The sequence below is a fragment of the Zootermopsis nevadensis genome, unplaced genomic scaffold (genome assembly GCF_977971745.1).
Source record: "Zootermopsis nevadensis isolate Lab colony 2312 unplaced genomic scaffold, Znev_1.0 Znev_ptg000032l, whole genome shotgun sequence".
In the NCBI taxonomy this organism is placed as follows: Eukaryota; Metazoa; Arthropoda; class Insecta; order Blattodea; family Termopsidae; genus Zootermopsis; species Zootermopsis nevadensis.
This window is the reverse complement of record NW_028259164.1, coordinates 3277016-3304870: the sequence shown is the minus strand read 5'-3', so window position 1 is coordinate 3304870 and position 27855 is coordinate 3277016. Positions and strand designations below refer to the sequence as shown.

Here is a 27855-nt window from a genome sequence, read left to right as displayed (position 1 = left end):
CAGATGTTCTGTGGATAGTCTATATTTTCCTCATCACCTGAACTAAATTAAGTTAATATTTTAATATTTTCCGTCAAATCATAATTTTAATAAGATAATAAAATATAAAATATTTAAAATATCATTTCATGTTCCGCATCGAATGATCGATTTACAAATTGGAACGACGTTCCAAATTCGATGCGGAACGTGAAATGATATTTTAAATATTTTATATTTTATTATCTTATTAAAATTGTGATTTGACGGAAAATATTAAAATATTAACCTAATTCACAATATGACGCAAATATACTACCTTATAAATTAAGTTAACCTAACTTAACTTAACCTAAATTAACTTAACTTAACTTAACAATGCTGGCTTTTCCTGCCAACCCCAGCTTATGGTAGGTTTTCCCCTGTTTCAAAAAAAAAATAACACCGTTTGGCACTATCTGAAGTCATTGTTATCCAATTACCATCTTTACAACTTATTTAATATTTTTTTTTCATGAGGACATATAACCAGGATTATAAATTTTGTGTCCTTCATGCGTGCTATATGTCCAACTCATTAAACCTGTGTAATTACTGAACACCTCGTGGGCCCCATTTTGTGGTTTTACTTTCAGACGCAAATGTCTTCCTCAGACACATCCGGTGTTAAATTTGAGATTCTCACGGTTATAAATACGAAGGGGCGATCTTCTGCGATGTTCCCAGAAGTCGGGTCCCTCTGAAACGTCGGTCGATAACCAGAATGCGCGATGCCACATCGCAGAAGTCCCCGATGTACAAAGTTGATGACGTCACTTCTGACAGTGAGACCGTGTTTCAGACTTGTATATGATAACAGACAGAATTGGGACAAGTATGATCCATGATGGTGATGCTGTCTTAAGATAACATCATGTAATGTCGCGTTATCGAAAAGAAATTTGTATTAATTGAAATTTTTATTCATTTTGAGTCATCGTTTTATGTTTCTGTTAATAATAAATGAATGTCGTATTAATTAAAATGTGAGAGAACGAAATTCTCTCTCTCTCTCTCTCTCTGAAATCAGAGAGTGACCGCTGTGATCATCCATCAAAGCTGATTATAATGCCCGATTACACCGCGTTATATGTAATTCGCATATAAACTGTTAATTTTCTATACGTTTTATAAGCTCTGTGTGGAACTGGTTGTAGATAAATATTTGTGTAGTTTAGTTGTGTTTAAAATTCCCGACACAGTAAATGAGGTTTCCAACAAAAACACGATTTAGTAATTTTTATGTAAAGTCTCAAAACACTTCTTCCCCTCTGGTTACCGGTCAGCCAGAAATCTGTTGGCTTCACCTGGAAAGGCGCTTCTGAATTATAATTTGAAGCTCCGAAGTGTTTTTACTGGTGTGATATTTCATTTGTTTGAAAATGATTTATTAATTTATCTCTAAATTGTGATTCCAATGATTTTATGGGGCTCGTCTCGTTTTATAATCGTTAACAAATATTTGTGTTTGCATTATATGAATGTCTAACTTTTACGGATGGATTGGAAAGCTGCTGATATTGTCCGAATTGTTGGTTTCATTTCAAAACTATAATATTAACGCTTATTTTAAAATGTTTTTAACACCGGTGTTTGTGGTGATCATTTGCCGTTAAGAGATTTTGGTTTTTGTGGGACAATATTAAACCGTTGTCATGGTAATGGTGTTAAGCGAGGCCTGCTGTGTGCATGCATCACGACGCAGCCAATTTATAACCCGTGTTCAAATTTCTCCATTATTATGTAAGATTTGGGGTTTTCACAGCGGTGAGTATGAAGATTTCTGTCTTCTGGGTTATTGCGCTTTGTAGTCTGGTCGATGTTTACCAACGTTTCAGAGGTCATACTGCCTCCATCATCAGGGCGATGAGTATGAAGATTTCCGTCTTCTGGGTTGTTGCGCTGTGTAGTCTGGTCGATGTTTACCAACGTTTCAGAGGTCATACTGCCTCCATCATCAGGGCGATGACGGAGGCAGTATGACCTCTGAAACGTTGGTTGACATCGACCAGACTACACGGCGCAACAACCCAGAAGACGGAAATCTTCTCCATTATTCTTGAGTGTAGTTTTCTAGTCAACGCAAAATAGTTGCAGTTGCTTGGGGTAGGTTAGGTCCTTGTGTCTCCCGTGGTAGGTGGTAGCTCCTGGTTTATCCTGACGATCTGCACAATCGGGGCCATTACTTGCGAAATCTTGCTGCTGTCAGCAAACGAGCCGCTCACGAGTTACAATGAAAACATTTACAAATTAACTCTTAAGGACAGTACAATGACAGTCAGCAGTGTGTGTGTGTGTGTGAAACATTGCGGTCAATATTTCTAATTTTCTACGTACAAACAGCCATGTCATATGTAAATAGCACTACATACATACATTCACAACACACACTTCATCATCTTCGGGTCGATCAGCCCCGGGTTCAGAGCCAGAACCTCAGCTGAGGTATGCGGTCTAAATATTTCTGATTTCCTTGCAAATCTTTGTCATTACGGACTCTGAATTTATTTTGAAACTTTAATAGTGTCTGTGCATCCAAAATATTTGTCAACTGATTTAAGTGAAGTTCTAAAAGATCTCTGTTCATTTTATTCGAATGCGTAAATCGTTATTTTACAGCGACACTCCACTCGTAACGAATGGCCATCCGGAAAATCGCTTGATGGACTTTTCCGGAGCAGTTTCCCTACTCTCATTCCCATTTTCTTCGTGTGGGTTGTGGTGTTTATCCAAAATTCTGGAAAAGCGGACACGATGTGGCAGCCATATTGTTATCCACTGTTTGAGTTATCTAATGCTAATAAGAAGGTGGACTTATTTTTTTGTTTTAATATTTCCTTTCCTTTTCGTATTTGTTTTGAGAGGCTGGAAATATTTCTGTGAAACTCCACCGAAGCCACAGGCAACTTCCGGCCACAGACGCGGCGTGTAACTGAAAAACATTTGAACTTAACTCCCCCAGAATTCGACGACTGCCGCAGTTGATACGGAAGATTTCCGTCATTTAATACAATCTTTCTCGTGTTATTATTAGCTTTACTACGTTGTTGTCAAGCACTTTAAGTAATTGATGTAATTATCAAAAACCAAATATCACTTTAACGTAGCCAAAATAACTCACGGTTTTTATGGAAACCAAAGCGCTTATTAACATCATGACAAAGAGTCCTCTGTCTTGAGCCATATAAATCCAATCCGTACCCTCGTACGTTGTTTCTTTACTATCTATTTTAATATTATTGTCCCATGTAAGGCTAGGCCTTCGAAATGTTATCTTCCCTTCAGGAATTTCGACCAAATTTTTGTACGCATTTCTCTCATTTTTTAAAAAAAAATTGTTTTTCATTTGTTTACTGATTGCAGAAATTTAAGTTGACTGATCTTGCGTTTCGGAATACTTGGATTGGTTTTCGCGTGTGGAAACGTCGAAGTCTTTATAAGAGGAAAGCATTCGTGTTCTGACGAAGCAGTTTTTCAGCCATCTTGTCGAGACGGCAGCGAGGGAGGGGCACAGATCCACAGAAACGAATGACCACATTGCTATTTTGTGTCATTGTGCCCACTTTGCATCCAGTTTTGGACGTGCTACACTTCCTTTCTTTACAGATTATGCCTTATATTTAGCACCAGTGTGTTAAACACGTGTCTTAAGTCAACATTGATGTTTTCTGTGCTTTGACATAGAGAAATTTAGCTACTCGGTTAGAGTAATTTGTTTTGAAATGACATGTACACGCAAAACCAAATTTGCAGCAGATGAAATCATTTTTCAAGAATAATACAGAGGGTTTCCTAACTTGAATTTTTACACTATAAGTGCTATCGAGTACATCTAATTAGAATGGATTAATGAGTTGAGCGAAATAAGATAACATTTCTGTGATTTGCTGTTCTCGACTAAGAAATTATCGATATTTCTCATTTGGGTTGTAACTTGTCAGCAAATAATCAAATCGAACCTAATATACGCACAAAATGCAGACCGATTGATTGTTGATGTAGGTGGTAATTATAGTTACCAGTGGGCTTTAAAGGGTGAAGTAACTTTGAAATTTTTGCTCGTCCTTTAGACTATATCGCAACTGACTTTAGTCATCTATGAGCTTTTGAACTTTGTACATTATTTCCACAGAACGGTCTGTGATCTGTGATCTGTGATCTGTGATCATGATAGACTTTTGGACTTTGGATCACGCCCCGACACCCGAGCCTATGCAATTCAGTGAGAGGGGCAGAAACCTCGGACAGCTCAGGAAGTAGCTTTCGATAGTTTCGAGAATTTGTTTACGACAACATGGAGTTTGCTGATAAGTCGCTAAACTATTCACTGATCAAGGATAACACTGTATTATAGATCTGTTTTGCACAGTAAAATAAGTATCATTTAGAGACGAATAAAATTTGTCAGTGGTGATTTTAAAAGAACTTTTGTCTTAATATTATGGAAACATGACCACTTTCGATATGTTTGGCTTTTCCAAGCTGATTCCTTCCCCCATTCTTTCAGATTCACCGTGAATAACGTCAATCACACTCGATGCTACATAATCTCCGTAATTGAAACAGCGTCATTAAATGACCCGCAGTCTCGCGAACATTTGCTTAGGAAATTTATTTATTTAATGCAGAATAAAACGCTTTGTCGAAAGTCAGATGGCGGAAGGGAACGAGGGAAGACGATTCTTTGGAACACGGTCGTGTTCTTTAGAAGAGGATTGAGCTGGCTGCACATCGAAATGTCGACGCCGAAATGTCGGCTTCGGCCAAATTGTTGTCTCGAGGTTCAGGCTCGCGATTCACTTCTTATCTGAGCCTCGCTAACAATAGCGAGGGTGGGGAGGGGAGGGAAGGGTAATCTCTTGAGATTGGAATATTCTAATATCCCAGCAACGCGTCTGTTTGCACTAGACTCCAAGTGAAATATTAAAACCTGCGCAAAGCCGGGCACGAGCGTCGGAGGGTGGGTAGGGTGGGGGGAAGAGACTTTTCCGAGTTGCCGTCGTCCTCAAGACGTGGTGGACCCGTACATGGCGCGATGTCTTTCGGAATTACCGCCCAGATGACTTCCGCATTTCTCAGAGCCTTCTGTATGCGTGCTACAAGGCCTCCTTCACCTGTCTCGACCGAATAATATTCTGCGACCGCCTGTCGCTTCGCCCCTTTCAGGCCCGAATATTTTCCTTACAACCCTTTCCTTAAGCGTCCACCACGTGTGTTCTTCCGTTGACGTGACATCCGCGTTTAACAGGCGAAATAATAGTTTTGTGTATTTTAATCGCTTCTTACGTAGACAACAGACGAAAAGGGAAACAGAATTTTTAACTGCGTGGATCGAAGCGTCCCCTGGATTTGGTTTACTTTCCAGCTTTGTTTTGTCGTAGATGGAAATCTTATCTGTTAACGCCGTTGCCAGATATTTCGACTTCGTCGCATGAACAAGGAATTCTCTCCATGAACGCGTCGAATTCCTTCATCAGCTGAGTTTCTCCGTCAATGACGGATTATCGCGTACACTTGAATGTCATGGCCGCCCAAAGCGCGCAGTCAATACTGGAGACGATGATGCAACTCCACGCCTCGCCTCGCCTCTCGTCGGTTTAACTTCCCTCGTGTAGCAGACGTCGCCAAGTTGAAACACTTCCTGCAGGGGTCTGGGGGTGCAGGGATACGACGTCGCCTTGGCAACGCGGAGATCGTCCTCCTCCGAGCCGCCCTGAGGTAGAAGCTGCAAGAGTTCTTCACCCTACTCCTTGCCATTCCGTCATTCGTCGATTAGCTTTGCTCTGCAAGAGAGTTAAATTGGTACTACAAACCAAAGTTTTCAAACTGGATGCAAATATCAGACTCTCCTTAACAATCTATGAGTTCAAGGGGTTGTTATCAGCGCAGCTGCACTGGATTGGCCAGTGGATGCAAAGGCGTAACTCGGTCGTCAAAATCTCGTTTGTTATAATTCGCCTCAGTGAGGTTAGTAATATGGTGGAAGAGAAATGTCGGTAAGCCTGCTTTCTGTTATTGAACACAAATTGTGCATCTGAATTTGCAAATTGAAAGCCGGTGATGTGGTTTATCATCACTGAATTGCTGAAACAGATCATCAGTAGTAATATTAATCAATAATAATATCAATACACGATTGTAAATGTTGGTACAGCGTTAGAAATGTTTTTGATACAAACTGAAGAATGAGGTAAGTTCTTCAAATATTAATCAGACGAGTTGCTTATTTTCTTTAAGGAGAATGGGGACTCTGAACCGTTACAAGTGTATGCTTAAAAATTTTCACACCGCCATGACAACCCCAAATATCACATTCCTAAGATAATATTTTCTACACGAAAAATTTTGCGCTGTTTATTGTTTCCCTCTTCAACACGTCGTTTCGACACACACAATTGAAAATTAACCTGTTATTAAATTGTGTTCGATAGGCCTTGTAATCTCATAATATCTGTTGACAGAGGAATGAAAAACTTTTGAGTTTTATCGAACATTCCTGACGCCTTCTCCTCTGCAGTTGTTTTAGGGCTGGGCTTAGCTAGAACTAGAAATTAATAATTGTATTCATACAACACGGAGATCAATTTATATGCATATTTTACCCTAGAAGCGTTCACAGTTTTGATTGATGTAAACTCATATCTTCGCATGTAGTTAGGACGCGTAAGAAAATTATGTGGGCCTCTACAGAATTTTTAGTTGACTTTTGTGGTCACTGTGTTCTTTAAGCGCCTTACCTTCGTCTCAGCTCCAACACTTCAGTTGTTCATCAGCTACTTATTGCCATCAAACCGATAGATAAATTATGCAGACGTCATTTTAGCTTTACGTTGTGATATAAAGTGCCTTAACTGGGATTTTTTTTTACAATGACATATTACAACATGATAGATGTTTTAGGATCCTGCATTAGTAGGTTACGCTAATAATGGCATTAGTGTTATTGTCACTACACAAGTTCGCGCAGTCGCCATGTTAGTCGACAGTGGTTGTAGAAATTTTGTGCAAATAGTGGCGGGTTTAAGTGGCATGATGCTAATGATAAATTTTACTTAAAAGAAACCGTAATATGGATCCAAATTTATTTTGGCGAGACGCATGGATCGACAGACATGTGTATGATGTTATCATAAGCCAGTTCTTTTCCCTTGTGCCTAATATTATGGAATAGGCTGACGGGTTATGTTAGGTTAGGTTATGTTAGGTTAGGTTATGTTAGGTTAGGTTATGTTAGGTTAGGTTATGTTAGGTTAGGTTATGTTAGGTTAGGTTATGTTAGGTTAGGTTATGTTAGGTTAGGTTATGTTGGGTTAGGTTGGGTTGGGTTAGGTTAGGTTAGGTTAGGTTAGGTTAAACTGTGTGTCTTACCCGGTTCTGAGTCCCGACCCGTTACACAGTGATGTTAAGTAACGATGTTTATTGATATTTGAGAGCGTTATCACATTGTGAATCTTGAATTAAAACATTGATAAACCTTGATAAATATTTATAGTTGTAAATTCGAGTCATTACGGAGTGTAAACCCACGCTTAACCTTTAAGAACACAGAAGTAAGACAGCGTTGCAGATGTTAATATGAGTTTCGTTTGAACGCCCAGGAAGTTTGAAACACACGTTGCCAGGAATTACGACGGAGTTCAATAAATAATGCAAGGGCGGCATTGCGCATGCGCTGTGTGTTGAATACGAACGACGAGTATTTGGCATTTGTCAAATATACTACAGTTCCAAAGAAATTGTTGGTAATATAATTATTGCGAACAGTGAAATAAAATTGAGTGTTTTTCTCGATTAATGTTGTGAATTCGTCGTTTTGCCAAGTCACAATTATTTACCGCTGAGAGTCTGTAACAGAGGAAGACTCGAGCAGGCGAATTTACGGCAACACCAAATGTGTATCCGCTCCACGCACGAAGATGGCTGTCTTCTGGGTAATAGCGCCCGTTAGCAAACTTGTACCAGATTACACGGCGTTCTAACCCAGAAGACCGCCGTGAAAACCTCAGATTCCACTCCACCACGCACAGTTTCTCTCGCAGAAAAACTAATTCGTCTCCAGGACTCACTATTTACGTCTTGTGCTCACTTGGCATTGCGTTTCTCTCAGAGTTGTTTCGCCCTTTCTTTTTGCCACTATGTTCAGTGAAGCTGTTTTACAATTCTTGCGCCTTCTGCATCTGTTCACGCTCCATTCACCGTCGTCTTGGGCTTCTCTCTCTCTCTTCCCTCGTCGTTAACAGTTTCTGACAACAAAAACACTTACAGCGACATCATCTTCAATGTCTAAATCAGTTTCTTCAAGTGTCAACATTTCAGCGCCGCTGACACTTGGACCAACAGAATATTCAGAATTCGTCGGAAGACGCACGGTGCGTGGGGATGGACAAATATTTGTTCGTCATTTGGCAAATGATCACGAACGTTCAGCTGCTCTAAGTGTTTCTGGTTTTTATGATCAGCTTGCTTCAGTATAACCACTGAATTTCGATCCAGACTCCAGATAAAATCTGTGGATGATGACTCATGAAAAGAACCAACAGTTAACATACTATTAAAGGCGAATGGACAAGCGAAACGTCTTGTGCGCAGGTAGGCCACGCGCATGTCATTCGGACCCATTCCCCCCTTAAACGCGTTTTAAGAACGAACTTCAAGGAGCAAAGTTCATCTCGAGAAGAAAGTACTCACTCATATCATAAAGAATTTCTACACTTCTTATGTTTTATTTGAGGGGTTGAGTGTTAGCCCCCCGCTCATTCCCCCCCCCCCCCCAATCCGGGACACTGCTTCTTCTCTGCTGCTTGAGATTGCTTACTCTATACAGTCATGCTTCCGCGGTAGCAACCGACCTACTGAACATGGATGCATTTTAAGGTTGCGAAACTTTGTAGAAACACCCTGTAGTCAAAATACCCCCCCCCCCCCCGACCCCCGTCATGTTACTTAAACCCCTGTAGCGTTTTGAATGGAGAGCAACAGATATACGTTTCTTAGCAACGGGCTATGAACTGTGGGTTACGGCTGGATGTTAAGTAAAGTCATATTGATTTAGAAATATTATCGAAATCATTGAAGAAATAATTCGATTATTTATGACAACACAAATCACTGGCGCTAATTAGCCTTAATGTCATTGTGGGACTGTGCTATATATGGGACGTGTTTCCTGCTTTGGCATGCTTCGTGAAACAGGCGATGGCGAAAGAGATTGACATTCACTAAGCCGACGATGTTTTACAGTTGATTTTCGCAACGATAAACCTCACGGTCTAAAGCGGGCGATGCGACGTCATCTGTGTTTCCCACCTGCGTCTCTCGCGGTGCATCCAGGACAGGCGACGTGTTTATCGGCGCATATTGTACTCCTACGGAGGTGGCCCGGATCTAGAAACTTGGACGAGAGACATTCCGGTGTGCAACACGCGCGGCGCATCACGTGCCTGAGTAATACATTTTCCTAACTGAACCTTCGGATGTGGAAGGAAAGATAAGTGCGTGTCCTCGGTGACCCTTGTCCTGTTTGTCCTGATAGACACAGCAAACAGACCTGCTCCGGTGATGTCTTATTCGGAGAGGAATTACCCAAGACAAATAGAAGCTAAGTGCAACGACTGGTGTGACGCAGCGACAGAAATGAGGACGGCCGAGGGCAAAAAGTACGAGCGGGCGTACAGGGTGTTCCCCCGTAAAGCACGGGTCCTCCTCACTTGTCGCAATTTGCAGCGGAAAGAAATGTTCTTCAAGTCTCTCAGGCCCGAAGCACGTCTAAATAACATTTAAGAATCCAGTCCGTACCGCGAAGAAAACACTACACTTCACCATTACGAAGATCAACTGGTTAACGCTTTGAAGCCGAAGCTCGTCTAAATATTATTTAAGAATCCAGTCCGTACCGCGAAGAAAACACTACACTTCACCATTACAAAGATCATAGATTAAAATAAATCCATTGCTGCTATAAATCCTGTTTATTTTAAGGTTAATACATAATCGAAAGAGTACCTTCTTTCACAGAGTAGTGCGTCCACTGTTGATTGCCTGTGTCTGCAGTGAACGATTATCGATACAAGATCGAAGTATCGCACGTCGGCCCATGCAAAGTGGACCGGCGGTCGCCCCTGCTATCCTTTGAGCATAAATGATGGATCTCTGCGAGTATCGATTATGTATTAGAGACTGACATATTCGGTTTCATGACGCACCACGCAACGCATTAATTCTGTTTCGTGTGTCAGGCCATTTAACCTGTTGTAGCGGGCAGGTACGACACGCAATTCTTGCGTAACAACATTAGGGGAGGGGGGGGAGTGGATCCGAATGATTACGACGCATTCCAGACAGTTGTTGGAACTGATCCTTCGGGATCCTGTTAAAGGTCTGTGGCTGTCGGGACGTCTGACTTCCGTCAAGTTGTTCAAGTATACCGTGTTACAGTGAGTGGCTCTTGTAACCCACATTCCTCTGTTACAGAAAGAAAGTAGGTTTACGAGAACACAGTATTGTCTGTGTGCGTGTGTCCTATTTTAAGTTTCAACCAGTTCGCCTACTTTAGAGAAATTTTGTATTGACATTACGAATACCATAAGAAGGCATCCCGACCCCAAACAATTCTTTAATTATCTTTAATTATTAATAGTACGCGTAATAAAGTGTTAGGAAGCCCAGAATTTCTGCAAATTATTTATAAAATATTGTCTCTAATTTAATTATTTTAAACATGGCGAACTTTGAGGTTATGTCCAACAAATTTAACGTGGAGTCTTTGTAATTTAAGTTCATTTACAGTACCAACATGGCCGCCGCGCGAACGTATATGCTCAGAACGAGCCTGATGCCGCTCAGTGTAACTATTACATTTGAAGTTGGTACTGTAGTAAATCTTTTTTTTTTAAAAAAAAAAAACTTTCAAATTTGATTAGGATTTTCGTATGAAATTTTTCTCTCTTCTCCGTCTGTTAGTTTATAATATTTTCCCTTCGTGCCGCCTTCCTTTATACACGCTCCACTTCCGTCGCGATACTCGAGGCTGTTCGCACCTGTCTCCCCACTTAACCCTGCGAATGTGCGTGCACATTAGTTTCGGGGGGTGGGGGCCCCGTTGTAACTTCATGATCTTGCATCAGAGGCCGCGCGACCGATGCGGGGCCCAGTTATGAAATATTCAGCTGACAGAATTGATTTACAAAGACGGATGGATAACTGTGCCTGCTCAGATGCCTATTAAAAATGCATGGTCTAGTCGACCGACCCCCCGAGTTATTAAGTGGGGTCATTTGGAGCCATTACTGCCACGCACGAGATATGGCGAGAGCCAGATCAGAGCAAAAAAGAAACATATCTAAGTCTTGTAGTTCCTTCAGTATCGAGTAAACGTACTTTCAAAAAGTAACTACGAATTTTCCATGAGTATTGTTACTTTTATCATAAAATTTGTCTTAGTTGAAGATAATTGGTTAACCTTCTTATCTGTGTTGGTATTCTGGGCTGTGGGCTCCGGAGAAACACGTTCTCACCATCTTTAAGTGCGAGGTGAAGCTTTCTCATCTACCCACAAGTCCACAAGGCGTTACAACCTAGAAGACAAACGTGGACATCTTAAAGCCCCGAGAACGTCAAATGCTCGTCTTCATGCCATCAAAGTGTTTCCAAACATGGACCAGTTGGAACATCAGCTTTGACTGAACACAACACCCACTGCGGTAATTTCCGTCGTGTTTGCAAATCCTCTGAGTCTACCATTCCTACCAGCAGCTATCTTTAATTACATTTTCCATGACTTTTCCAAGTGTCCTCCGGCAGGCTGTGTTCTGCAGTGCCTTCAGTTTCGTGTTTCTGTCCAGTTTTGCTGACCGCTGTATTTGGTTTTGTGTATCCGCGGTTTTTTGACTGTGTACACACAGAGAAGTCGCTGATTCTTGCGTTAAGAGATCCACAATTTGCTGTGGAATGGACTTTGGTGGTATCTGAGATCAGTGCCACTGCGGTGTGCTTGGTTTGGGCACAACCAACATGGTTACCTTGGTTACGCTTTGCTGGGCGCTAACAGCGGTCGCTTTCCTCTTAGCCTCCAGTTCCCCACGAGGCCTTGAGTCTCGGCAACCGACCCATATTTCAGGAAGGTTAGAGCCACCGCGGTTGCCCATTAAATCCTCTGTTCTTTTGGATCTTATTCGCGGCTTAAGGATTATTACGCCATTAAAACGTTTTGAGTCGTGGTTTCGAAACAGACTTCGCCGAAGCCTTGTGTATTAGACCAGTGATAATTGTAACAAAACAGTGGGTATCTTATTTAATAGAATTATCAACTACTGAACTGATAGATTTGAATAATATATGATGGCATGGTTGTAGAAAGCGAGGCTGGACGACAGATGACGTGTCTTATCAAAGACGTCAATTTTTTTTGTTATTGTTTGTTGTTGTATTTTTGTTAGTGGTGTTTAACTTTCTTGCTCTAAAACTAGAGAAACTTAATCAGTTCGTTAGTTAGTTTAATCCGCAAAACCAATTGTGAGTGCTTTAGGACTGAAGAAAATCACGTAAAGATTTGTCGTTCCTTTTACCGAGTCTAGATCGAGAGACCTTATGAACCGACGCTGTATTACCGCGGAAATGGTCCACGTCGGTCTCATTTAATGTGAAACTTATCGGCAGTGACATAGTCCAGTCTTGCCCTGAAACTCGGACCGCCTGAATATTAAGTAGGCCTACAGAAATGATAAATGTACACGAAGCGATCCGTCCGGCAATTTGGGGCACTGCAACCGGACATTAGTTTGCCATAACATTATCAATGGCGACTCCGGCTATCGATAAATTTTAACTTCGTTACAAGAAGTCCCTTTCTTCGTGGGACTGATTTGTTTCGAACAAAAGAATGCATGATAAGTCTCTGTGGACGTCAATGCTCGATTAAATTTTAAAGCCCATTGGTAACTATACGTACCACTGTTTTAAAAGTTAGTAACTACGCATTTCGTGTGTGTGTGTTTTGTATAGTTCTTAGTGTAAATAGCGATTATTTAATTAAACGGCGTTAACCAGTTGATCTTTGTAATGGTGAAGTGTGGTGTTTTCTTCGCGGTACGGACTGAATTCTTAAATATTTCTTGAATGAGCTTCTACGAGTAATTCAAAGGGTTAATTTCTTGAGTTAATGAATTACTGTTTGGGTGTGGTGGATTAAATTGTTAAGTGGTCAGTTTAGTTAAGTTTAGTTTTATTTTTTTTTTAAATTAATGTAGAAATATATGAAATACGTACGATGTAGACCTATTAGTGTCATTGTGAAAAGTTTACATTCAATTTTACTGCAGTTATAAGCCGTGTTTTGTCCTTTGTGATGTAAATTAGAAATCTGAGCCTCGACTTTCTGATAACTTTGGCGTCCCTGAGTTCAGCAAGAAACTTTAAAGAACCAGACCGTGATATTTAACTTGCAACTTTTCGGTATTTTAGAGTGTGAGGCTTTCAGCGGAAGGCAGCACTGCGAGAGAGGGAAGCAGATTTCTCCTTGTCTCCATTCACGCTCCACTAAGGCTGCGTTTTATGTGAAGTTATTGGCAGCACTGCTTTACAATTTGCTGCTCTCGCCTGGAATATTTCCAACTTTTTCACGCTCGCCTTAAATTGTCTTTCAGTCCAGATTTCAGACAACGTTCTCGCAAGGAAGTTACGTAGGCCTGCACTCACTTCAGCCTTTGTTTCCTGTATGGACCCACGTTTGACGGATTGATCGCTATTGTCACGTGTCCTTAGAAGACACCAGCCACAGGAGACCACCTGCATCTGACCATAGTACCACAATAGCGCAGTGAAAGCAAGGGACAGAACATTTAAAGTTTTAGGTTCTCACGCGGGTAATCTGGTAGAAATTTACCTACATTTCAGCGATATCGCCCTGATAATGGTGACACTGAGCACCTCCGAAACGTCTGTAAATTTCTAGAAAGACTACACGGCGCACAATCCGTCTTAGGACGTTTTGTATTTAGGTTGTAATAGAAACTGTTAGCCGGAGTCCAGTTTAGTCTAAAATTCTAAATAATAAATAAATAGTCTACTCCGTTGCAATTTGCCATTAAGAGTGGAGACAGTGCGCGTGGATCGACGGACGGACGCTTAGCGCTGCACCAGAGTGGTCCTGAAGAAGCTTCATTAATACCCATTTCAGAGCATCCGTCTCCATGGCGACGAGACTCTCCACTCGCCATTCAGCCTTGCAACGCTCTCTTACTTGCGAAGCTGAGTCCTGTATTTTCTCACGAGAAATGAGTCTCTGTTGAAGGGTGCGCGAGGAATTGAGCTTGTCCTCTTTGAATTGGATTTTTCGCTTAAATGGACGGTAAGAAACATCACCGAGTTGATGTATTCGTTTTTGCGTATTGTCTGTACACTCTCCCTGTTTCAGATGTTACATACAATTGTTAAATAATAATAAATAGTCTCATAACATGAAAGGAAAATTAAGTATTTGGAGGTCGGAAACAGCAATGTAATTAACGCGGAGGTTTTTGGCTGCAGGAAGACGTCTGTGGCGCTGTGGCCGATTGTTTGGTGCTGTATTGTACGCGCTTAGCTGGACCCCAAGGGAAAAACGCATGTGTGGGTGTGGAGCGCTCAAATCTGGCCAGGGGGAGGATTAATTGGGGTTCCCACGCAACAATCCAGTTGGGGCGATCTTCCCCACTCACTGATGCTAGATTTTGTATAGCGTGCAATCTGTTATTGTTGTTATTATTATCATCATCATCTACTGTCACAGTATTTATCATTTAGTAGGTCTTAGATAAGTACAACAGCTTCTGTTAAATGATTTAACCCTCTGAAGCACGAAAGTCGTCTAATTAATATTTAAGAATTCAGTCCGTACCGCGAAGAAAACACCGCACTTCACCATTACGAAGATCAACTGGTTAACGCTGTTTAAGGAAATAATATAATTTATTCTGATAACTAATTAATCATTTAGAGCAGAGACTCGTTCAAATAATATTTAAGAATCCAGTCCGTACCGCGAAGAAAACACCGCACTTCACCATTACGAAGATCAACTGATTAACGCTGTTTAAGGAAATAATCGCTGTTTATTCTGAGAGTCATACGAAACCCATAAATGCACCCTGTGCGAAAAATGGAGAGTTTCTGGTACGTATAGTTACCATTGTGATTTAAAGGGTTTACAGTTAAGGAAACATTTGGGGTTCGTACAAATTTAAGTTTTTCTAAAAGTGTGAAGTTCAGGGGGGGAGGGGGGTTATATTTCTTTAAAGTTAATTTCTTGTCAGACGGATTATTTCTGTCATACACAAATAGTATTGCGACGAGCATGTGCCACGTGTGAAATATTATACCTTAAAGTCAAAATTGCGTTTGTGTGTTTGCTCGCTTATAGCTCGAAAACTGTCGATTTGCATCAAACTTGACACGCTTTATTTCTAGACACTAATAAGAGAACCTCAAGTCTTTCTAGAGTTCGATTCTAAGTGAGGTCAGTTCCTGCAGCTCGGAAAATTTCCAATTTATTTTCTCTCCTGATGCATATACTTCGATTTGCTGGGTTTTCAGACTAGAATTCGTCGCCGGAAGACCCGTCCAGTGTTCGTAACGTGTTTCGATTCTCTACCCACCTGTAGTTCGTTTAGGGTCAGCTGGTGCTCTGGAATCCGTGACCCCTTCGCCCCGCACACAGTGGGACCCGCAACAGAAACCATTCTCTTTCTATCGTCGCCCCCAAGCGTCGGGCTCCAAGATAATCCCACCACCGGCCTTTCGCCCAGTGCAGTCGGATGTTAATTTAGGCTTGTCCCAGGCTTCGACGTCCGTCCTTGCATTTCATTGTCTTCGTCTCGTTCCTCATGTCATAATCGCTCCTGGAACACAGCCGGTGTTCGACAGCTGGGAGGCAGGGATCCCCCGTGTTGTTGGCACGTGACGGGTCACGTGCTCGGCCGGCAAAGTGCCCAGCGTCGTCTCACGCACGTTTCCGGTGATGACGCTGCTCTACGAGACTAGTCTATTTGTTCCCCCGCGTGTACACGCGGACCGGAGCTATGCCCCTGCTCCATTCGCCCTGAATTTCGTACACTGGACGTTTTAAGTTTTGTGCTCATAATTCTGACAGCGACGGGTATGAAAATGGCGTAGTCTGGTAGAAATTCGCCGACGTTTCAGAGGTGCTTGCTGTTTCCTCAGGGCGATCGCACTGATGATGGAGGCGTCTTTGAAACGTCGGTCATTTTGTACCTGGCCGCACGGCGCAGCATCCGAAACGACTGTCATCTGTCGTGTTGACGCTGATGGTAGCCATCCACGTCGTACTGAACTCCTGTTTAGGATTGGTGTTGACGGTGATGTGTTATGGATCAGTTTTGTGCGTGGTACATGGAGTTGTTGTGACGAGGTGCGGTCACAAAAGTTTCGGATGAACGTGTCAGAGGCTACACACGGGTTTTTTTGATACCAGACACGAATCTTTCTTATAAAGTGACGAAATGGGTTTGAAGATTAATAATAGCTGTAAGCAACATGGAAAGTAATTTATTCAAGTCTGATAACAGGTAACGTCTCATAACAAGAACGTGCCTTTGTTAGTTACTGAAGTTTTTTTTCACAGTTTAATGTTGAATTAATCTTACTTAAGGTAGGTAAGGGGTCTCGGGTTCGATTCCCGGCGGTGCCCGAATTTATAACTTGTGTTGGGCAAGGCCGTGGTCTAGGCAACACGGAGTTTTCCTCCGTGGCATCCCAACAATTACTCCATTCACACACAGAAGAAGGCAATGGCAAACCACTTCTGGATCATCTGCCAAGAACGTATATGAACAGGTCCCAGTCCGAGAAAAGGATGGAAGGATCCTGTTCATATGCACCTGTCGTCAGACAGAACACTAAATAAAAATAAAAGGTACTTTTAAGCATTCTTATTGACGACGTGAGGGAACCGCGAAAATTGAAATTTCCTGTTCCTCCGAGTGGCGCCGAGCGAAACTTCATTCTTGTTGCAAAAAGTTGTCACCCGACAGACTCCCCTTCACATGTTTCTTTGTCGTGCTCTGGGGCGTGAGTTGATTCGTTGTCGTTTTGCGACGAATCTCAGGAATTATCCGGACCCTCGTCCTCCAGACAAAGTGCATGCAGAAGAGTTCAGATCCGCGTGAAGAGGGCGCCCTGCGTCTCGTTTTTACTCCCGACTTCAGAATAAATTTTCGTGGATCCTTCCTTCCACAATGGCGGCTCCGTGACGTCATGTCATTGTTTTAAATCTGTGTCTGTTTGCTCGGCAAACTGTAGACTGGTTCTCAGTCCTTCTCAGGGTGGAATGGGGTGGTGGGTGGGGGTTAGATTACAAGCTCTTTATTGTGTGGGGTATTAACAATCAGGGCATGTGTCGGGTATTAAACCAGTGCCCACCCCCAGGCGATGGGGTGGCAATAGAATAAGGAGTCCGTCATTATTACTTGGGACATGTGGTCGCTGTTTGCTGGGGATATGGTCCTCAGCCCGTGGTTCGCGTGCCTTGTTCGGGTCGAGGCTGATCAATGCAGTTCACAACAAAAGCTTACCGTGCTCTTACCCGAACTCATGAAATTAGGTGACGTATTTTGACATTTCTATTAGTTGGTGATTGATTTTCGAGTAGCTAATAGGTGAGGAGGTCGGTGTCGTGGCCAATTTTTTTTACATCGCTCGCCACGCTGGATTGAAAACGATATCCAGAGGGCCCCAGGTGTTCTAGGCGGCCAGTCGACATTCCGGAATGCTCTGGGGCCAAGTCACGTTCCGTGGAACGACTGACGACGTCAGAGTGACATGATAATGAGTCCGCTGCTTGTGCTAATGGATTGGGCAAACAGAGACACAGGTCTGTCACCAACAGGATATGTGCATCTTTTCCTTGGTCGTCCCATGTTTCTTCTGTTTTACATTTATTACGTTGTCTCAGTAATGTGGTTTATGTTCGTTCTTTGAATATGCTCTTGCCTTCTAAAATAGGCGCGTATGTGATTCTTTTCACAGGTTTTAAAAATCTAATATCTGTCGCCTGTGTTTCTGTATTATAATTCGGTGTAATTGGATTGATTCAGGGGCAAGAGATATCCGTGTTAAGATAAACGTGCAACAAAAGTGTGTGTCATGTGTTCACTGTAGTGAGATGTAACTTAGAATCTCGACTTCAGTGCCAGGTGACACCAAGCGTGATTCGTGGTGGAGAAATTGATCCAGTTCTGGGGGGCAGATAATCCCAAGCTCTGTCTGCCCCCCCCCCCCCCCCCGCTAATCATCACCCCTTAGCCATGGCCAGGTGGCACATTATCGCACCCCCGGTCCTGAGTTAGGGGCATCTTCTCTGGAGGACAGACACTTGTCTGGTCTCTGGACTACAGTGGTGTCTGTGAAGGCGAAACGACCACAGATTTATTTTTCCCATTGCCTGGAGAAGCTGAGTAAAACCATGCACGAAAGTAATGTGTTCTGTCAGTTGTAACGAGGGACGGCGCTGGTGGAGCGCGACACAGGAATGGCTCGCGATCAGTGGCGCCGTAGCGGATGGACAATTAAAATAACAAATAGGAGCTAGGAGCTGGTGTTGGGCCACGTCGTCACAGGGTCGCTCTAATGGTATCGACAAATGTTTGCTCCGCTCCGTGAGAAAACTCCACAATTTTGCGGTGAACTACAGGCTGTTTCACAAAGGAATTCACTACGCGACATTGTGACAGTCGGGGGGGGGGGGGGAATTTTGATAAACCGACCGAGTTAAATCCAGTTTGTTGTTAAGAATGTTGTGACCCGACGGCCGCGTGGCCAGCGACAGCTAAACCCGGGGAAGGAAATCGTCTACGTACCTACCCTACAGCCTACTCTAGTACCGGAGAAGACGTTAGAATGCGCTGGCAAACAAAGGGAAAAGTGTGTCGACGTCTTCCGGGTGATACCGTATGGAGTTCTAGAAATATACCGACATTTCGGAGGGACATACTGCATCCATCTACAGGGATGAAGATGGAGACAGGATATTCACACTGCTTTTCGACCTGGGAGACCAACATTGGCTTCCTCACTTCAGTGACAGCTTCGAATTTTGAAACGAAATTGTTTGCTACTAGAGTTTAAGGTGTAATTTAGTGGAAGTGGTGGAGGGAGTGTGTGTACGGATCCACAGCTGTAAAAAATAATAATAAAAAATATCTTTACGTCTTGAGGATCTTGATTTTACGGTGAAGATCCACTGTCTTCTGGGATGTTGCACCGTGCAGCGTCGCGGACATTGGACCGACGCTCTGAGACCGAGCTTTCACCCACGACAAGACGGAAGTTGTGTCGTAAGTGTGAGAGAATTGAATGCCTGAATCGATTAACGAAATATTAAACACTGCAGAGGCCATTTTCTGTAGCAGGTGGTTTTAAAGATACGAAAATAATTTTCTTTTATAATTGTCTTGACGGGAAACATTAGCAATCATCGATTTCCTTTTCGTGGTTATTGTTAAATACGTAGTCGGGACAGCTCAGTTGGTTCTGCCCGTGACATCCGGCGTTCGGTTTCCGGAAGGTTCTTCTCGTCGATTCCGCGTCGAGCCCCTCCGGCCTCCCGTCCAGTAGGTACCGGGATCTTTCTCGGAGATAAAGTGGCCGAAGCGTGACGCTGTCCTCTTCACTACATTTGGTGCCGAGGTAAGAAGCAGTGGATTTGCACCTTTACTGCGCGATGTCGTTGCAGGGACGGACATCGGCTCCCGGTGTCTGTTCGCCCCGACGAAATATAATCTCTGACGTCGTCTTGCCCAGTCCACGTGCTCCAATTGTCTTGAAGAGCAACCGGTTGCTTGCTTTTTTTTACCTGTGATGTTTGTTTTTCCCACCATTCACCGGCAATGCGAATGTTCTGCGGTGTGTCCGAGCGCTAACCGCCCCCGCTCCCCCATCCGCATTCCACCCCAACTCCGTCCGGACGCCCGCAAATGCAGAGGGTGGCGTTAACTGCAGAAACAAACAACTTTTAATGGCGCTGGGTAATTTTTTTTTTTTTTTTTTTTTTTTGAATTGTGGCCGCCCACCGGAAACTTTAGAGGCTGGGAATTAGGACGACAAGGAAGTTCACATTCCTTTGCAGGTGAAAGTGTTAATGTGAAGGCACAGCTTTCCTTATGCTCGGTTAAGCACTGCGTCTTGGAGACTTAATGGGGAGTGGTTGGAGGTGAGTTGTCAACTTAACGTCCCAGAGGGTTTACCCCTGAGGAAAATATAGAGGCCTGGGTGGACCTCACAGTCGGCGAAGTACTCCCCTGCTGGGGCTTGAGCCCCGGTCCTCCATCGGACCTAAAATCTACTTTGCAGTGACTCAGGTTTGAAAGACCCATTGACGTATCAACTGCATAAACTCTGTAAGATTATAGGCGACGAATGATTGGATGATTAATAAATTAATTGAGAGGAACGTGGAATTTGTCTGGAAGGACTGCGGAAAATACAGATTATGAATGTCTTCTTCACGTGGTTTCCACCCAAGATCCGTTTAATAATATCTTTCCATCTATATCTAGATCTGACGAGTAATCTCTTTCCACGCGGTCTGCATGCCCCACCGACCTGAATCCGCGTAGGTGAAGTTTTCTGAAGCGCTCTGCTTGAATGTTCCTGGTCGAAGGGACATTGAAGCTCTGGGGGACGAACAAAAGAGAGTGCCACCGCGCCCTCTGGAGCAGCTTCCCAGAGCATCAGAAGAACTCTTCTGCGCCCTCAAGTGTCCACACAACAATGCACGCCGTCTGCCAGCTGGTGATTGGGAGTTCCTCGGCCCACAAGTGGTTTAACAATCCTGCAGAACGGCTTAAAGCCTGTTCGTCCTCTGATTCCGTTACAGACGTCATCAGACGATGTGGGTCTCTGTAAGGCCATCGCCACAAAATGATAAACTGAAACGCAGTGCGCTCAAAGCCTCCAGATATGACGTCGTTACTCAAGAAGGCAGGGCACTTCCTCGCTTACGATCTGTGTTTCTGTCCACAGTTGAAAATATATTTATCCTTATAAACAATGAAACGGGATGCAGACTGTTAACTAACGACATTGATTACCCTTTAAAACCACATGGTAACTATATGAACCACCTGCTTTAACAATCAGTAGCTCTTCATTTTATATTTATGGATTTCCTATGATGCTCACTGTAACCATCGATTATTTCATTAAACAGCGTTAACCAGTTGATCTTTGTAATGGTGAAGTGTAGTGTTTTCTTCGCGGTACGGACTGAATTCTTACGTAATATTTATACGAGCTTCGGCTTCATAGGGTTAACCAGTTGATCTTTGTAATGGTAAAGCGTGGTGTTTTCTTCGCGGTACGGTCTGATTTCTTAAATGTTATTTAGTCGAGCCTCGGTATTAAAGGGCTATTTAAAACAGCGTTAACCAGTTGATCTTTTTAATGGTGAAGTGTGGTGTTTTCTTCGCGGTACGGACTGAATTTTTAAATATTATTTGAACGAGCTTTTGCGTCTAAGGGTTAAATTTTCCATTTTGTGTCTGGGGACCAATGTGACACAATGGTCGTAGCTTTCATAAAAGAATATATTTTACAGCCTACGCTCTTTACGTTTCTTACGTCAATATTGCAGGAAGCCATTGCAGTGGCAAATAGAAGACACATTATGAAATTAGGCCACTTCCGCCTGTTTTGCAAAAAACAGCTGTTTCCGTACGAGTTTCTTTCCTAAGCGTCGTTAAAAAATCTGCAGAAGCCTCAGGTCTAATTAATTGCGACGAATAATGGGTCCGGCCTGTCTGAACTGATATTTAGATTGTTTTGAGATGAGCTTTGTGCTTCAACGACGTGGTTAAATGGAGCTTGATGATTTGACCGCCATACCTCGTAAACACCTGCAACTATTACGCAAGGAACGCAGTAGGACTCCGCTGTTCCCAGGGCCCGACGGCAGATTAGCCCATCCCACATTCCACACTTATCAGCCGAAGCAGGAAAGAGGTGCGACACTTCGAAGGAAGAAGACAGATGTCTCTGTTTCGATATCAGACAAGTGTGCCTTCTTAAAGTAATTGACCGCACTTATCATACACGCGACGCGTCTTAGGTGTTACACGGAAGTGACATTCTCGTGGATGCCAAGTACAGCAGAAATCCGTCGCCGACCAGAGATTTCAGGCAATCGCTGTTCATGGTTCTTTGTTATGACGTCGCCTGTCTGTCTGTTTGTAATTTGGTTAACGCTGCTTAAGGAAATAATACGAGAATCATACGAAACCCATGGATACTGTGTGGGCAAAATGATAATTATTAAATGTTGAAAGAGGCTGGTGGCTTAGAGTTATCACTGGGTTTTATAGGGTTCATATTGTCCTCCCATCTACTGTGAGGTTTTTTTTTTGTAGTGTTCTGTCTGACGACAGGTCCATATGAACAGGATCCTTCCATCCTTTTCTCGGACTGGGACCTGTTCATATACGTTCTTGGCAGATGATCCAGAAGTGGTTTGCCATTGCCTTCTTCTGTGTGTGAATGGAGTAATTGTTGGGATGCCACGGAGGAAAACTCCGTGTTGCCTAGACCACGGCCTTGCCCAACACAAGTTATAAATTCGGGCACCGCCGGGAATCGAACCCGAGACCCCAGGATTACAACTTTAAACAAGTTTCGTTTTTCTAATGCATTGAAATTCCTAGAGTCACGTTGCTTTAAGTTCATGGTGAAGTTTCAAAAGTGTCGTAAAATTTTTCACTTTAAAACCATTTGCCTGTAAGGAGTTGGGGAAAGAGCAGGCTTCTGTAATGCCGACACACGTGGGCTCACTGCCCTTAACGGAAGTGACGGAGCTCTTAGTGGAGGAGTTAATAAAGGAGGGACCACCCAAAAGTACCTGGGAGGTGCGAAGTGGTGCTTCCTTGTTCCTCGACACGAGTCTCATCTTCGTGATTCCCACAGACCGCTGTCTGCCTGCACAGCTCCGTGATGTAGCACTTGGGGCCGAGTGGTAACTATGTTGACCACCTGCCCCTGGAGTGTATTTGTCTGTTTCGTATTAATTCTTACTGTAAACAGCTATTATTTCCTTAAACAGCGTTAACCAGTTGATCTTCGTAATGGTCAAGCGTGGTGTTTTCTTCGCGGTACGGACTGAATTCGTAAATGTTATTTAGGATTCTTTTGTTTGCCGGTATGCATTAACAGAACGACAAACGGGCATTGCCTGGGAACCTACGAACAAGAAAGAGTTTCTCTCACTTCTCCTATTCGTTCTCAAAGGATAATAGGCCTGTGCTATGGGCTGTTAATAAACAGTCGTTAGTCTAGTTCAGAAGCAAATGTTTTCTCAGGCAGTAGCTTAAGCAATGAGTGACTAGGTCATTCAGTCACGTGCTGATAGATAGGCCTGCCTTTACTCCTGAGTGCTCAGGTGGAGCTGGGCGGCGTTGAGGCTGTGAAGTGTGCCTCAGCGCTGACAGAGTGCATCTGCCCTTGTCAGCTCTTCGTTCTGACAAGAGATCCTCTCTACGGCCCCTTCTGCGGGCCAAGCCCTCCACTCTGGGGCGCACCACGCGTTCCTCAGGCTAGAACTAGCGACACCGGCTTCCAATTACAGTGGTAACTATACATACCACCTGCTTTGACATTCAGCAGCTTTTTTACCCTCTGTGTATATTTGGGTTTTGTATGATTCTCAATGTAAACAGCGATCATTTCCTTAAACAGCGTTAACCAGTTGATCTTTGTAATGGTGAAGTGCGATGTTTTCTTTTCGGTACGGACTGAATTCTTACGTAATATTTATACGAGCTTCGTGCTTCAAATGGTTAACGTATAAATCTTAGTAGGTCTTCCTACGATTACTTTATTCGTTGTTAACGTCAGTAAACACCGTATTCAGTTGGAACAGAATCGTTAAATAATATTCGAACCAGTCGTAGAGTGGGACTCCATGTTCCGATTCCCCAAAAGTGCGCTGCTATTTTGTTCCTTGCGGAAACGTCTATTATTCGTGTCCGGCGGATTCCTTTGGCTTTTACACGAGGGTTAAGGCGACATGAGCGTGGAGCTTACTATTTCTGTGTGTCGCTGGGAATTTATGGATCTGTACCAGCACTGACGCAGTTCGCCCTGATGACCAGCAGGGATTACTTTTCTAATTCCCTTCTCACTGCTTCAAGCGACTATTCCCGTTCTTGTGTTTCACATGCGCCTTGAAAGAACGATTTTAAAATCCTTGGTGCAAAATTTTGGGGTGGGGCAAAAACAGAGATAAATACGTAAAAGGCGTAAATAAAAATGCTTAAGGGAAAAGAGCGTCGTAGAGACGAACTAAAAGCGAAATTGAAAACATTACAGGGTTTTTTTAAAAAAAAATCAACATTTTTTTTGTGTTTTGTTGTTAACGCTGGAGTAAGAAGATTGGTTGCGCACGCAGATGGGAGAACGGAGGATAATTTTAAAATCCAACAAAGAGAAAAGGGGTCCGGGGTGTGGCTGAAGATACGGAGACACGGCGATGAACCTTCGGGTACCACAAAAGACGGACAATTCCTTGACTAGCTGGGCAACTATCAGCTTCTCAAGAAGGAGTCGTGTTAGTGGCCTGGGATCGGGCTGTCGTTTAGCCAGCAATCCCTACCTGTGGCGGCGAGGGACTGCGTCTAGTGCGACTTGGACTTCTCAGTGGGTGGCCTTCCGTCCGTCCGTCCACTCCATCATCGCATTCACGCGCTAAGTCTCTGGTCCTCGTGCTCTCCACGTTTTAATCATTCACGTTTTTCATACAGCCCTTCGCAGCCACTCCAATCCGTCGTTCGTGGTTGTACTCAGACCTGTCAGTATTCACTCTTCGTGTTCACAGGATTCTGGGTTCGAAACCACGCCTGTGGCCGAGATTTAGGGTGAACTGATGTTTGTATGAACGTTTAAGTTCCAATGAGAATCGATGAACAGCGATTTGCCTTAATCCTCTCCATAAACACCGTCAGTTGATAAATCGTTCACTCTGCTTATCTGTGAAACAGTTATCTGGTACAGGGCAATGTTTTCAGCACCGAGTGTAGACGAAGGCTTTCTCTGCGGACTGAAACATAAAGTTGCAGGCTGAAGATCGAACGTGCAGAAATTTAAAAAAAGGGGCCTGTGATGTTAGAGCTCTGACGTCACGTGACACTTCTTTGTGGCTCTCAATTAATTAGTTCATCACTTAATTTCGCGTGACAAAACGTGTGATCGCGAGTGAATTACGAGCAGTCGCTTACTGACAGCGAAAACATCGGCGTAAATTATTTGTTGTTGAAAGGACGAAGTTGGAAGAGTGTTCTCGTGTTTGGCTGCTTTAAATGTCTGTAAGCGACTGGGAATTTGCGTGGTGACTCTCGAAGTAGGAGGCCTCGGTCAAAATGGCCGCCTCAGGATTTTCCCCATTCCTTATTTCTCCTCGTATCCTCGTGCAAACATTCGCTGATTCCCTTATCACGCTCTCCGTCTACCTGTGCTTGTTTTAGTTGTCCGATTGTACACTTATCTTATCAGCCCAGACCTTCCCCGTGCGTTCGGAATGTGCTGACGTCACACGACGCCTTGTGGCGTGTGGAAATACTAAAAACTTTCAAGGCGGAGAGGTGGGATGCGGAGATAATATTAAAATGGATCGGCCAGACTCGACTTCGCTGCGCAGAGCTCCGGCAGTCTAGGGTTACGACCTCGGTCGAGATATCGACTGCTCTGATCGAAGTTTTTCCTGGTTTTCTCAGTTGTTACAGACGAATGTTGGTCTTTCTTTAAAATTTGCCACAACAGACCTCCCGTTTTCGAAGCTGGAGTTCTGACCTCTCGACCGCGATGTTTCATCCTGTGAATCTTAGTCTGTCTTCTTGGTTTATCTTCACCTTTCGATCAGCGTCTGTACGTTCTCCCCAGACATCTTGGAACGCTTGGTTCATGACCGGAATTTGGGAAGGAATTATTAAGTAGGGCGTTAATAGAATATGGTTCCTCCAGTTATACGCGATATGTAATTAATTCCATCTTTATGTGAAACTAATACATTGCCCGTCAACAATCAGAGAAAAATTTAAAGCATTAAACGTAATCAGTCATAAATATTATCATACAAGACCGAAAATCCCCTAACAGCAAATAACCACCAGTTGGTCATTTGCCTGATAAATACTTCGTTTCGTAGAATCTACTATTTTTCCATGAATTTTATATGTGCTGCTGTTATTCTTATTCAGAATTATGGAACTGTGTGATTCCGCGCGAGATCTGTCATGTCGAAAACGCAGAACAGCTCACAAAAATTTGTCTCATTCAGTCAGACCTTACGAGAACTCCGATTGAGTTAATCTTGTACTGACGACCAAATTATCGCTTTCGATAGTCAAAATAAGGAACTACCCTATTCACGTGTCTCGTGGTTTTCCTCTGTTCTACCTTACAATTTTGAGATTGTACCCTAAAGTAGAGCCACTGATATCGAGCGGTTAGAACGCTGGCCTTGTAATCCTGGGGGTCTCGGGTTCGATTCCCGGCGGTGCCCAGATTTATAACTTGTGTTGGGCAAGGCCGTGGTCTAGGCAACACGGAGTTTTCCTCCGTGGCATCCCAACAATTACTCCATTCACACACAGAAGAAGGCATTGGCAAACCACTTCTGGATCATCTGCCAAGAACGTATATGAACAGGTCCCAGTCCGAGAAAAGGATGGAAGGATCCTGTTCATATGGACCTGTCGTCAGACAGAACACTACAAATAAAAAAAAACCTAAAGTAGGCCACTGTTTCATTGTTCCAAGTGCTTAGAACTGCGTAGTATTCGTAATTATCTTCGGTTTCAACGTTGTGCTGTTGAAACAGTTTTGCAGTAACTCGAGAGATTTGTAATGAACGTCGTGTAAGGTCCTAGGGTATTTTTTGTGTGTAGTGTTTAAGCACAGGAATAAAGTACCCCACTTTTCACCAGTATATTGATTGGTGAGCCTGGAACGGCGTCTGTAATTTCACACATCGCCTTCCTGCGCCTTCGTGCAGTAGGTGTATATGAGATAAGATAATTCATTATAAGCTACTACATTTGTTAATCACTCTGCGTCTTTACTTAAACTAAATCAAATTGCGATAATGAGCGAACGTGTGCCTCACTCTCTGCCTGACTGCTAGAGGCATCGGATGGCGCAGGAAGGGACAATGCAACAGCGGTCCGGCGTCTTCCGTCGAACAAACTTCAGCTTGGATCAAGAAACGAGTCCTAACGGCGCTACAGCCACAAGACAGGTCGGTGTAATATTACGTTGTGTGGTAATTTCGGATCAAATGCCCCCGTTCCGTCTGATATCCCCCGGTTAATTTGTGGGAATTTGATGAGAGGAATGAGACTTTTTGTTGTGGGGACGAGTTTGAATTATACTTCTGACGTTCAACTAGGACGTAGGACAGTCGGCCTCGGTCTACGTTTGCAAGTTCTTCGTTATCAAAAGTAATTTGTGATATTTTTATAGGCTAAGCCGCTGTCTCGTTGAAGTTTGTCTAAATTCCGCCTGTAACTTCCCACGCGATTTTATTTCTAAGTCTTGTAGCAAATTATTATTTATTATTATTTAGTGTTCTGTCTGACGACAGGTCCATATGAACAGGATCCTTCCATCCTTTTCTCGGACTGGGACCTGTTCATATACGTTCTTGGCAGATTATCCAGAAGTGGTTTGCCATTGCCTTCTTCTGTGTGTGAATAGAGTAATTGTTGGGATGCCCCCGGAGGAAAACTCCGTGTTGCCTAGACCACGGCCTTGCCCAACACAAGTTATAAATTCGGGCACCGCCGGGAATCGAACCCGAGACCCCAG

At 43.3% G+C, this 27855-nt stretch overlaps 1 protein-coding gene and 1 long non-coding RNA gene across 3 annotated transcripts in view; one reads left to right on the top strand and one right to left on the bottom strand.

Moving 5' to 3' along the window:
• The window catches only part of LOC110836722 (uncharacterized), a 133531-nt gene that overhangs the window by 69647 nt on the left and 36029 nt on the right, over positions 1-27855 (top strand). The window contains exon 1 of one of the 2 annotated variants that reach the window (XR_015538095.1): positions 27136-27286. The exons of the other annotated variant lie outside the window; for it this stretch is intronic. This is a non-coding gene — a long non-coding RNA (uncharacterized LOC110836722). Of the gene's footprint in view, positions 1-27135; positions 27287-27855 lie in introns of those variants that run through there. 2 annotated transcript variants of the gene reach the window in all.
• Positions 5343-27855, bottom strand: part of LOC110841386 (uncharacterized) — a 127428-nt gene continuing 104915 nt past the window's right edge. The window contains exon 9 of the mRNA XM_087359739.1: positions 5343-5801. Coding sequence (XP_087215865.1) covers positions 5757-5801 — 45 coding nt within the window. The 3' untranslated portion in view covers positions 5343-5756. The remainder of the gene's footprint in view (positions 5802-27855) is intronic.